This window comes from Pelmatolapia mariae, linkage group LG16_19 (genome assembly GCF_036321145.2).
Source record: "Pelmatolapia mariae isolate MD_Pm_ZW linkage group LG16_19, Pm_UMD_F_2, whole genome shotgun sequence".
Lineage (NCBI taxonomy): Eukaryota > Metazoa > Chordata > Actinopteri > Cichliformes > Cichlidae > Pelmatolapia > Pelmatolapia mariae.
The window spans coordinates 14,955,767-14,968,755 of NC_086241.1; the positions used below are offsets into that span (position 1 = coordinate 14,955,767).

The 12,989-nt window shown below is 40.0% G+C and overlaps 1 protein-coding gene across 2 annotated transcripts in view; it reads right to left on the reverse strand.

The window, feature by feature from the left end:
• Positions 1–677: 677 nt before the first annotated feature.
• The window catches only part of LOC134644239 (activin receptor type-1-like), a 29,537-nt gene continuing 17,225 nt past the window's right edge, over positions 678–12,989 (reverse strand). For both annotated transcript variants that reach the window (XM_063497079.1, XM_063497078.1), the window contains exons 6-13: positions 12,603–12,875; positions 10,715–10,920; positions 8,280–8,379; positions 6,431–6,577; positions 5,919–6,194; positions 4,176–4,373; positions 3,558–3,688; positions 678–3,451 (exon numbers count right to left, since the gene is read on the reverse strand). In XM_063497079.1, the coding sequence (XP_063353149.1) occupies positions 3,317–3,451; positions 3,558–3,688; positions 4,176–4,373; positions 5,919–6,194; positions 6,431–6,577; positions 8,280–8,379; positions 10,715–10,920; positions 12,603–12,875 (1,466 nt within the window). In that variant the 3' untranslated portion in view covers positions 678–3,316. The remainder of the gene's footprint in view (positions 3,452–3,557; positions 3,689–4,175; positions 4,374–5,918; positions 6,195–6,430; positions 6,578–8,279; positions 8,380–10,714; positions 10,921–12,602; positions 12,876–12,989) is intronic.

The following is a 12,989-nucleotide window of genomic DNA, read 5'->3' on the forward strand; positions in this document are numbered from 1 at the left end:
TTTATTATTACTATTATTTTTTTGCTAACTTACCCTTTAAAACTTTAAAAGTTTGGTGTACAGCTGCTTTGCCAGGTGGTTGCCAAGGCAGCTTTAACCCACCATTGTTCAGGCTCTTTCAAGCTCTCAAATGTGAGTTTGCAGTCCTGTGGATAACTCCCATCTTTTATATACAGCCTATGACAATTACGCTGGTCCCACCGATATTAATATTGTACTTCCAAACTCCTTAAAAAAAAAAAAAATCAGTTAATTGCAAGTGTGGTGCCCTCAAGGATCTGACAGTTGCCTGTTTTGAGAGTTTGGTAATCCAAAAGTCAGCCTATCCTGTGGCCATTCCAACTGCTCTCCCTGGATGAGAGGAGCAAAAATAGAAAAAAAAACAAAAAAAAAACTAGGCTGCACAGACGCCACTGCTGACCTCCCTCCTAGTGAGGCAGAAAGTAAACACTCTTAGTTGATCAACAGTGAGTGACGTTGCTGTACATTCAAAGCTGGACTCACCTGCATGAAAGAAGTTATTTACAGCCAGCCATGTTTCTGCTGCTCAGGCTGCATAGCAACAAAAGGTGCCAATGTCACCAGGGACAGTGAAGGTTTGATCCCACCTCAGACAGACTACACGATCATAACACAATCAAAAATCGGGATTTTTAAAAATCTATTTATTCATGGGCGATATGCACATTGTCTACAAACAAGGAGTGGTGAGGCAGCCACTAGTAAACTCTGAATCCAGGAACCTTGGCTTTTTGGGGGGTTCTAGCAGCACAAACAGTCTCTGCTCCAACTGCACCAGTCGTGGTCCTTGGCAGTTAAGAAAATGAATCACTACTAATGTGGTGACTGACACAATCTTCATCAAGGCACTACTAGGAGAACATCAAGTCACAGGACCAACATAAGAAAAATGAGAATTTGTACAGATACACTGACAGGCAAATGCACAATGTTTATTGAGGGTGCTAAGAAAAGAAAAAAGAAAAACATCCAAGACTGTAGGATTGATGTAGGATTTTCATGAAGTTGGGTCTTTTTTTTTTTTTATCCATGAGTGCCTTTATATAATCTGGTATAAATTGACTCTATATTGTTTATTTTTAACGTTTAAATTCTTTCAAATATTTTGATATTTACTTAGTGGAAAAAAGTAACACATACTTCATCACCATTACACCCTCTCAGATAATGAACACAGTGCAATAAAGTCTAGCCCTAAACCTCAAAGAAACAGGATGGGATGTTAAAACTGCTGGAGTCAAACCTCTGCTCTGCGGTCTCAGGACAGATCAAATGACACTGAATATGAAGACTTGCATACTTTAAAAGTCTGACAGCTGTTTTTAACACACACAGGGCATCTTAGAATGGTTAATCACCCACTGTTGTCATTCAATCATCTGGCCTATAGCTCTTTTAGCATATGAATTAGTTTGCAACCAGTTTGACACTGCCAAAATCTGCTCTCCCCAAAGTTTGGGCTTTTGACCTTTACCAAATAAATAAAAATGAACTGTTTGCCTTGTTAGAGCACATCTCCAGCAGTCAGAAAAGATAGAAAAGGTAAAAAGCTCTGATATTCCTCTTGAGATGAAAATGGTCCTTATTATGCACTGTGAGCTGAATTTTCTGTTAGATTCGTGGAAGCTGGAAAAGTTCAGAACAGTCAGACACTGTACTCAGAAAGTGCAAGGACAAAACAGCTGGATAGTTAAGACTTAACAGATTAGCAGCTGTCATAATAGCATCTTGACATCAAAGCCCAGCTTGAACAAAGTGAAATGAAAATGGGCATTTTAGAGTAGAGCCAGCAGAAGCATGCTGAGGCTAACCACTCGATTCCATACAACTAATTTTCCATCTTAGCATTTTAGCATATTAACATTTACCAATCAGGAATAAAGCAAAGGTATGATAAGAAGTTTCAGTGAACACTTTACAGGTGAGGCTACAAAACCTCTCTGTAGTCTTGTGGATTACTTCTCGAAATTAAGAAAACTTTGCCAAAATTTTGATAGGTTATGGGGGAAACAAACGGAGGTACTGCTTCATCATTCGAGGCATCAAATACATGTAAGCACAGCAGCCAGACTTCCAAAAATCTATTAAACCTTCAAGACATTTTACTCGCAAGCAAAACTTTAAATCTCCTGTGATGACTCTGAAAGGTCACATCAAAAGAAGAAAGATTTACTGAACAGGAGCCTGATGAAGGTGGTGGCAGAGAAAAAGAGACGGCATCACCATTTGAATTGATCTTAAGGTTGTGAATTTCTTTTAGACTTTTGAGATATTTCTACACACATCAACACAGTATCAAGACACCAGTCAGATGTAATTTACTTCTTTTTTTCCCATTTTAATTAATAGAAATAACTAATTGATATAAAATGTTAAAGAAATTAAAAAACGCTGAAGTTTGACTTCAGTTACTTTGACAATGCACGCATTAAGACGACAATGCACGCGTTAAGACAATATACAGGCTTTACAGGCTTACTTACAGGCCTCTGGAGGAATACAGTTCAGCATCATCTAGCAGATATTGTATTTGTTCTTTTAGCATATGTCTCTGTAAAGCTGAAGAAGCAAAACAAGATAAAAATAATTCAATGTAAAGTTAATGATGATATACAAAAGGTTTGCAACAGAGTACCTTGTAGTTGGACGATATCAGGAAAAGGATGGTGCCACTGACTTGACTGTACAACTAAATGTTACAGAACTGAACAAAATCCCAAGAAACTTGTTCTGACAGCATTGTAAACAGTGGTATAGGACACAAAGTGAGACATAACACACCTCGACATGTTCACTGTGTTACAAAGTTTGCTGACTGACTAGGCAAGTTCAACCGGTGAGTTGACATCTTTTCCAAATGGATCGACCGTAATGCAAAAGAACAACGCAGTACAATTAAAGAGATAAAGAAATGACCGTGTTCAGACATTTTCCAAGCTAAAACATGTTTTCAAACAAAATCTGCTCTTCTAAAAACAAGCAACCCTACTCAAATGCCCTGGTAAGTTTCTTCCTTGAAGAACATTTCTAATAGTCAAGCTCCTATGATAAAAGTTGAAATAGATATTTTCCCATTTCTAAGACCATCGGCAGTCTCGGAAATGCCTGGTAAGCCATCTTTGGATGCCAAAATATGTCCCTCAAATGTTTTAAAATAAATATAAGTCTGTGCCACTATAAGGGCACTGAAATTATTGAGTCCTTTATCTTTTGAGATTTTTCTCTAAGGTGGTCCATCCTCCGGACATCTTCAATGGCCCTCGGTACATGCCTGCTTCATCTTCTCGGGGAAGGCTCAAATGTCTGTTTTTATTTTATCCAGAGAGTTGTCGATCTTTGTGAGAGTCTTTTTGATGCGCAGCGCCGTTAATCTGGCTGACGGATTCTGGTACCAGCATTCCTTCATGAGTTTAGCCATGGAGGTTAAAGTCTAAAGAAGAGGAAAAATAGAAATCGATCAATGTGCCTGATGTAAACACTAAAAACTCTGGATTTTACTTCATTTGTGTATTTCTGACAAAAGTAACATTACTTACTGGGTCTGAAAACCATCTGTTTGGGATGTTGGGTCTCTGCTGATCCACACACACAACCTTCCTCATATCTTCAAAACTCGGATCATTTGGGACCACGTCATGAAAAGGGGGCTTGTAATCTTCTACAATTCCTACAAGAAGAAGACAAAGAAGAACAGAAGAACAGTTTACTTCGGAGATTGCACAGTTTAAGAGTGTAAAGCATAAAAATATATATTACAATGATGGCTGACTGAGATGTCCACTCAATAGCTTAAATCCTGCTTAAAGCCCCTTTAACAGTGAAGATAAGAAGTGGGTTTTAGTTCACAGAAAGTGTATCAAGGCTACGTCTTTCCATCAATATATAAAAAGCTTTTACTCAGTCCAAGCTGAAGCCATGACTTTTTTTGTTTCTGAAGAAAGACCTGACTACAGCCACCTCAACGCAGTATCTTTGCAAACAGCACAAATATGCCATGCCCAATTTTATGAGTGCTAACATGATATTTGCAGCTGTTCTTATAGTTTCTACTACACCCATCCAAGACTAACAGATGGCCTTGTGACTTAGTGACGTAATCACAACAGGTCAGAACTGAATCCAACAGGAAAGTGTTGTGTAAAACATGTACTGACCATTACTGACTGTCCTCCTGGCGATCTCCCACAGGACGAGGCCCAGGGCCCAAATGTCCACTCTCTTGTAGGACTCAAAGCAATCCATCTGGATGGAGTCATCGAGCACTTCAGGGGCCATGTAGCGCTTTGTTCCAACTTTAGGGTTGTTCCCCACGTCTAACTCGTTTGTGTCTTGAAAATGCATGACAGCCAGACCTTAAATGGAAACAAAAGAACAATTTAAAATCGCCTCTTATTCACATGTAATCAATGAGATTAAAAAAGAAAATACTTTAACTCTCTGAAGGAGGTAATTACTAAATATTTTTAATTAAGTCCTCATCCAAGTGAGGCAACAATAACTAATGCAGATACTGGAGTGAAGAGCAGACTAAGTTTTTCCGACACTCATCTTTTAAATTAGTCGATTGGAAGGCTATTTGTTCACCATGCGTGGCCCTGTTCACCCAAACAGGATGTACTCCAACCCGACAACAACTCACTTAGGAGACAAACAGCAGCTACCATGTTTGTAAGGACAGCAAAATGCGTCATTCGGAGCAGAATTTATTAAATCGAGCCTGTAAACATGTCAAGCCTGTCGCCAGGTTATGGCTTGTCCCCGAATTAGATGTTATTCAAGCATCTGCAAACGGAACATTGATGTATTAGATAAAGTGAACCAAGGTCCTCAAAATGTGTTTTCGGTTAAGGGCAAAGCAATACACCTGGAAGAGGATATTTTTTTCGAAATAACTAATACGACCGAGCAGACAGATGCAAATTGAGCGACCTTGAAGCGAATACGTCTCTAATGCAATGAATAAATTGTAACCTTCAATTAACCTCTTCAGCTAATCTTCACGTGCATCAGCTCGGATCTGCTTTTATCGAAGCTGTATTATTGTTTACACTGAATAAAATACTAAAACCAAGACGCTCCATTATTCTGCTAATATCATAGCTGCCCGCTGTACCGTTTTATAACTCTCATCCAAACATATATATTTTTTATATTTGGACCAAATGGGATGTGTAAGGCTTTGACGTCTTTGGGGTATATAACCAGGATCCTAAAAACTTTGCCTCAAGGCCAACAGCAGCCCTTTGTAACTTTATCTGACGTCCTACTCTACATTTCCTTTATGCCACAATATGATGAAGCGGCACAGAACAAGACCAAGGAAGCATTTACCTTCTGCTTCAACTCTTCAGTTTTAGCTGTCATATCATACTAAACCTTCATAACACTGACAGATGTAGCTGATGTAAAAAAAAAAAATACCCCCTCACTAGTTGTTTGAAAACAATAAGAAACTCATTAGCTCCCTTAATGTCTCAAAAAACGGCATGTTTGTGCACTGATCTTGGAGACCCTACACACAGCTTTGCAAATGGTGGTCTACATTTTGTAGTCAGCTTAGGGCCCCGCTATACCGGCCGCCTTAGTTGCTTCACGTGTCACCAGTAATATCTTTGACAGTCACTTTTTTTTTTTTTAATTTTTGCCGTTAAGGCGCATGTAGCCACTGCAGTAATCTCCTGACTGTTGCCCTTGAAGGAATACTGCCAGATCAGCACTGATATAGGAAGAGAAGAAGCCAAAACTCGAAGCAAAGACATTGCTAATTGTATTCTTCAAAGTTTTTCCATAAAGAATCATGTTTATGAATTGTTGCTACATCTGCCTGCCATGCGTGTCATTGCAACGTTGTGTACCCCTGCTGTGTTAACACAAACACACGTGCACACTATTCTCACCGAGATCAGCAATGCTGCACTGTCCGTTCTTTTTCACCAATATGTTTTTGCTCTTCAGGTCTCGGTGGGCAATAGCTGGCTTGCCATGAGTGCCAAAGATCTCGACATGTAAATGCGCCAGACCGCTCGCAATGGAGAGCGCCATCCGGAGGCAGCTGGTTGCGTCGAGGGTGTTGAGCTGAAGGTAATCGTACAAGGAGCCCATCTCGTGAAAGTGAGTGATGAGCCACAGCTGGGTGCTGGAGTTCCTCGAGGTCATGTCTGAACCGATGAAGCCTACGTGGAGAGATATGAAATTAAATATTGCTCATCACAGAAATGCAAACATGCAAACAAGGAGAAATTAGCATGCATTGATTCTTATACATCCTTATACAACACACTACCTATATAGTTTTCATGCATTACTCCTAAGAGTGACAGCTTGATATGATATCAACTTTAATGGTTGTTGTGTCCTTCAGTGCATATCAGAGCTCACTAAACTTGATCATTTATTAAAGGTTGCATACCCAAGATGTTTTCATGTCTCAGCAGCACAGTGTTGTAGATTTCAGTCTCTCTGAACCAAGACTTTTCATCTCGAGAGGAGAAAATTTTAACTGCGACATTCTCTCCCTGCCACTGGCCCCTCCACACTTCACCATAACGGCCCTTGCCTGACAAGTAAAAAGAAAAATTATGAATTGGTACACACACACACACATTCCACCAAATTTACTATGAGCACACTTGGTGGACTCCATTATGTGTAACATTCAAACCTGCACTAATCATTTTTGTGGCAACAATGAAGATTCATTATATTTGTTATTGCATAAACATCTCTGCAGCTTTTTAACTTATCAAGATACTGAATGGATAGTTAATAAAGTGTAATATTTAACAGCTACAAACAATTACCTGTTAAAAGATAGTAAACAAGATAACCTAAAGGGAAAGTGATTATTTGAAATAATATGTATCAGGGCAAAAAAAAAGTGTACTTTGAATGCTAATGTCCTTAAATTTTGATTTTTATATTTTATTAGTAGCCATAACTTTGTAGGCTTACTATATTTGACAGCTTATTATACTGCCCCCCAGTGGCCAAAAACCAATTAATATAGTCATAATTGTAATAAAAAATGGTTTCGAGTGACACAGGGTTAGGGAAGTCATTTCAACACAAGTGACTTTCAACATGAGTACCTTTTCATAAAAACAAATTGCCACAACACATTGTGGCAATTTGTTTTCCTGAAAATATGCTCACTCTTGCCAGCATTGTCACTGACACTTATCATAAAACAATCTCAAGACTGAATTGCAATTATGGCTCTGGGGACTTCACTGCTGAACTGTTGCACATTCACTCTGGCCTACTTTCATGATATGCTCACACTGCTCATCTGTTTTGCAACCAATTTCAAATTAATATTTTTATTCTCTTGATGATTTATCTGAAGATTTGGAAGTTCCTGAATTTCATGTTTTGAATGCTCACACAGGACTTTTTAGTCTCACGGCTTCTTCAAGACATGAAAAGTTAAATACGAACCAGGAAATTCTATTTGAAGGCCTATCAGACTGCAAAATACTACATGAAATGTTGTAAATTACTGTACTAGCTATATTAATGATCAGCTTCTACCTTAATATATATCAAACATGACATTCTAAAGTACTGTAATCTGGTATACACCCATCGACAACAAAATTAAGACCAGAGGCTTTCAGGGTGTGTCTTGTGTTGTTGGGCACTGGGACATTAGCACTATATCCTTTGGTTCCTGTTGGTTGCAAGATGGGCCCTCTTGACAAGACTGCTCTTATAGATGCTCGATTATACCGGGTTCTAGAAAGTTTAAAAGCAGGGTAGCACTTTGGACTCTGTCGGTTTCTGCAGTTTAAACTGTGGTGAGGCAGATTATGCTGCAGGAGGAGGATGCTGCTTTTGGTGAGTGTTGATTCCCAGTTGGGGGTGCTCAAGAACAATATTTAAGTGGGTGGTAAGTGTCAAAGTAACATCCAAATGAATGCCAGGAACTGTGTTTTCCCAGCAAATTTCTGACGAGAGCAGCAATGTTATTTATCTCACAAATCAGTGCTTTTAATGTTGTTGCTGGTCGGTATATAAGCACGCAATATACATGGCTGTGCAGGTCTGTCGCTTCACAGTCTGTGCTGCCAAAGCTGTAAAGTTGCCCCTATGCTTAATCTGAGTGATGGAGTACCCTTTACATCTCAACATTTCTTTGCCAGAGGACCTTTAGTCTGCTCAGTTACCGTGTCACCTTAAAATGAAAAGAGGAGGCAGATTTTTTGTTTCCCCAACTGTGCTATTGCAAATAGGAATACAGCTTTTGACAGGACACCTACCCACACACTCATTTAGTGTGATTTGTCGTGCAACAGTTCTCTGAACAAGGAAAGGGAGTCCTGAGCCACTTCCTGAAGTGCAGGAATGATCTAGCAAATCCTGGGAAAGAGAAAAAAAAATGTTTTAAATTGAGAAAAAAGAGCTTATGAATTTATTTGTGCGTCTGTGGATATATTTGCATGTGATCTATGTGAATGAAAAGCTCAGTCCCAAAAGAATCCTGTGGCTCAAGCCTAAAAATGGTGAAATATGGAGCATCTGGGACTCCGATGAAGATTAATAACAAGCAGGCTGTCTTTGATGTGGCACCCACATGGGATGGAGGGGGCCAAGCTGTGTGTACCAAGATAATGTGTGTGGGTGGGTGTGTGTGTGTTTCTGTGCTAGTGTTGCAGAGTGCCCCCTGCTGAGTAAATAACAGAAGTACCACCCCCTCCCTGGTGACTGGTGTGGGTGCTGAAGATTTTATCTAATCCAAGGGCCAGACTCCAAAACAGGCGCAATGCTGCTAAGCCTTTTATTTTTATCTCATCTGCAAGACGTGCAGCATCCCAGCGCTAACACAGGAGGGCAGTGCACAGCAACATAGTCGGCAGCAGCTGAGCAAAACAAATGACTAACTAGGAGGGGAGAATGAGGATTGAAAATAGAGGGGAGTGATGCCTCAGATAAACAAATGCATAATGCAAGAGCTGCCTGAGAGACAATTTGGAATCACAACACAGCAATGCAAGGCAGAGGCCATAAAATGAATGATGAGTTGCTCTGCAGAGAGTTTAAACCCCTCTCTTTGGTGCAGGAGGATTGTTTTTAGGAGTGCATCTTTGGGGCGGGCTGTTAAGCAGCAGAATGTGATCAGTACGTTGCAATATCACTAGAACCAGAGAGCAAGTCTAGGCAGCAGCTACCGAGGGACAAACACTTTTCACAAGCATGCCATTGTTCATAATAATCTTTCTCGTAGTGCTGGAAAAATAAATCAGATAATCTGGAATTTCAAAAGTTTAGACCACAACTTTAGATGTGCTTATCGAAAGAAAACAACTCTTGAAAGATTACTGAATGGTAAAACGCACGGTAACAACCAAGTATTTTGTTAAGGCACCAATTGGACTCAGTTTATGCTGAACATGATTACACAGTGTGTGAGCCAATGAATGTGCTGTGTTGTCTTTCAGACTAAATGCTAACCACAGGACTCCACCTAAATTCTGGATTAGTTTAGCGGGCTTCAAAACCGCAGAAAACTCACAATCCATGCATGAGTGGAGAGAAAAGAAATAGCAAAAGACATTCCCTCTAACCGACTGGAAAAAAAAAAAAAACTGGGAGGAGCAATAGCACCACCCACACATTCAGCCACAAAATTCATACATATGCATCTAGTGTACAACTGCTTTAACTTTTCTTTCCTCAAGAACAAACGGTTCTTAAAAGTAAGAAAGAAAGTTCAGAGCAACAGTCTGCACAGTTCAATTTAACCATATTCGGAGACTGATCTAGCTCAAGTTGACCCAAACAGCCAGTAAACCAAGGCTGAGATGACACTCACTTGCAGACATGCATGCAAGACAGCTGCGGACACCACAGACGAGTAGTCGTCCGCACTTTTTGCATGTCCACTAGACATCCGCACAGAGGATTACTCCTGCTCTATGATAAGGACACTCTTGCATACTTAAAGCGGAAACTACATAAGGCTATGTTTAGACACTATCAAGCTATAATTTCATTCAAATTACTAAAAACATGAGTACTTTTTTATTAAATGGCAAACACGGGAGTTTTACAGGTTTAACTCATGGCAGGAGAAGGAGACTTTAATTACAGTGCCATCGCATCACGGCTTAATCACAAGATTGAATTCTGTTTACGAAGCTGACGTAACTCTTTTAACTTTTAAATACTGGAAATGCGTACAAAGAGAAGGTAAAAGTCCCCACTAATCCAACAGTGTTTAAAAATCATCACAGGAACCCCTCAAGGTAATACAACACATAATTAGAGGACAGGAACCACACATCTCTGTTATTGGATCTCTAACATCTCTGTTACGGTGCAAGTCTGCACTGTAAGGTTTCCAGTGTGTGACTTTAGCTGTAGTCTCCATTATCCATCTGTAATGAATCACTGTGACAGCCAATTTTTTTTTAAAGATCAAACCTGCTACCCTCCCTAATAGAACGATTTTTTCAAACAATGAAACTAACAATTTAACTTTTTTCACAACAGTGTTGATAGAGTCTTGGTAGAAACTGTGCATTATACCTGGCATCATACAAAGGGAAAGTAATGGGTGCAAATAAAAGACTGGAATTTGATTAGGCTTTATATCAAACAAACTAGTGCATTATACTATTCCTTGAGCTGCTAATAAAATTGGTTTTTCAGGTGCGTTATGAAGGTAGCCACCTTTGTGCCATCGACTACTCACCGCTAGAGTGCTCTCCCCCACATTAGAAGCTATAAGGCCATCAATAGTTCCATATTCAGCATCTCGGGAGGTTAGCCTCTCCATTTGGTTGTGGTGGATCCGTCTGAACACCAGGATAGCGACAGCAGAGAGGATGATGAGGACAATGATGGGTGCCACGATGACAACAGCTAGTGTGGTCACACTGTAGCTGGATTGCTCATCAGCTGTTAAGGGGACAGAAAAAATTTACAGTGTCACTATCAGGTCATCCCTTTAGATAGTTAGAACATAATCAAATTAAATCTAGCTTCTTCTTTTTTTTTGTAAATATAGAGTTGGTATCGGTTGCTTGCAGTAAATGACACTGGAGAGTGTTCATTGAGCTTCAGGATCAGACACAATGAGGGAGCGGTCTTGGACCACACAGGTTGAGGATTCAACCATACACAAAACAGAGGATTGCAGCACTCTGCAGGCTTCCTGAAGAAACAAGTCGGGGTGGGTTTGAAGGTGCATAAAGAATATCCACACACAAGAGTGTTCACTCATATGCACACATAGTGGAGCTCATCAAGTCAGCCGAGGCCATCCCGAGGAACTGACCACCATTCACACTTTCCAAACATTCCAAGGAAAAAGACTGCTCGGCTCTGCTTCCAGCACAGACAATGATCCCCTTTTCTCAACTTGCATAATGAACTCCTTCTTCCAAATACACATAACTAGCAACACTTTCTAGGGGCTCACTATATTTGAATCAAACACACATGGGGAAATGCATTCAGCTGCAAAATGTTACATAAAAAAAATGTATTTCATGATTATCTGCATTTGTGAGAATTCAAAAGACAGAAGATTGCAATATAGGAAAGTATGCATGTCATGCGTATGGTATGGTATGGTATGGTATGGTAGTAGCGGTATATGGTACATGGTATTGCTGGATGGTATCACCGAAATGTGGTCAAATGTGGGCTTTTACAGATGGGGATGTATCACCTCACTTATTTGTTTTAAACTCAAGATGTTCTGTGCGGGGCAGCTTTGAAACCAACTCCCATTTATTTAGACTTTTTTCAAATTTTTTGGCTTAAATTAGGATATTTTTGAGAAAAACTACAATTCAATAACAAAACAGCATTAGCGTAATACTATGTACTACTAGTACTAGTACAATACAGAATGAACTGACATTAATAAACTGTAAATATGTATTTTAACCATTTGTGGAAAGTGCTGGATACAATGTAATCATTTTCACAACTGATCTATCCCTTCAATGCCGAACCAAGATGATAAGATTAAGGCATATTAGATCTAAATGTGTCATGTAGGCCGTAGTATCAAATGCATGACTGTCGAGGCTAAGGTACAGGTGAAAGAAATAAAAAAGGACAAAAGCTCTGTGTATCGATGCCTGACTCTTTCAATCCCAGGTGGCTTCACCCTCTGGGCTCTTGTCAGCCAGCCCTGACAGCCACTGAGAGAAAAGAAGAGAAGTGGACCATGACTAAATAATATTCAAAACCTCCCTCCAGTTTCCCACCGTCTCCCCTTTTTTTCCTGTTTCATGACATGCCAGGAGTGTGACCACATGGACGTGTAACTCAAGCCAACAGAAACAGTCCAGAACAGCCATGGCAGGTAATTTCACAGCTGAAGCTGAAGCCATCTCAGTAGAGGATGATGGAGAATGTGAATGTGTGTTGCTTAGTGTAAACCGTAGCATAAACCAACCATATGGCTACTCCTTCTCTGAATATGAAACATCTAGGTAGTACTTTGAATGTGGTTAGTGATTTGATAAAAAAGGAAAAATAGTTCAGAGTTCAACACTGAGAGCAGAGTTCTTGCAAATCTTGGACAATCTGATATGTGATGCATTCTGGGTAGCATTGTGCTGTACCTTTGACAGGGAGCTCCACAGTTATGTTCATATTACACAGGTGTCCCTGGCAGCAGTCGACTATCTGGTCTGTGGAAGGCGGAGTCTTGCAGGTCATCGTGCTCTGTTCTAAGACCTTAAAGCAGCCTTTTTGGGACATTATGATGCCGCCACTGACTGTCAGAGATGAGAAACACTGGTAGCCCAAGCAGCGATTCTGTGTTCCACATGAACCACCCTCGCACACGCACTCATGCTCCTCTTTGCTCAGGGACTTACTCTGGACTACTGTACCTGCAAAAGATTCAGAAAGAAAACTTTTTAAAAAATGCAATGAATTAAGATTGTTTTTTAACCAAAAGATAATCATCCATGAAACTTTTGCACAATCCAAAGTTACATAGGGCC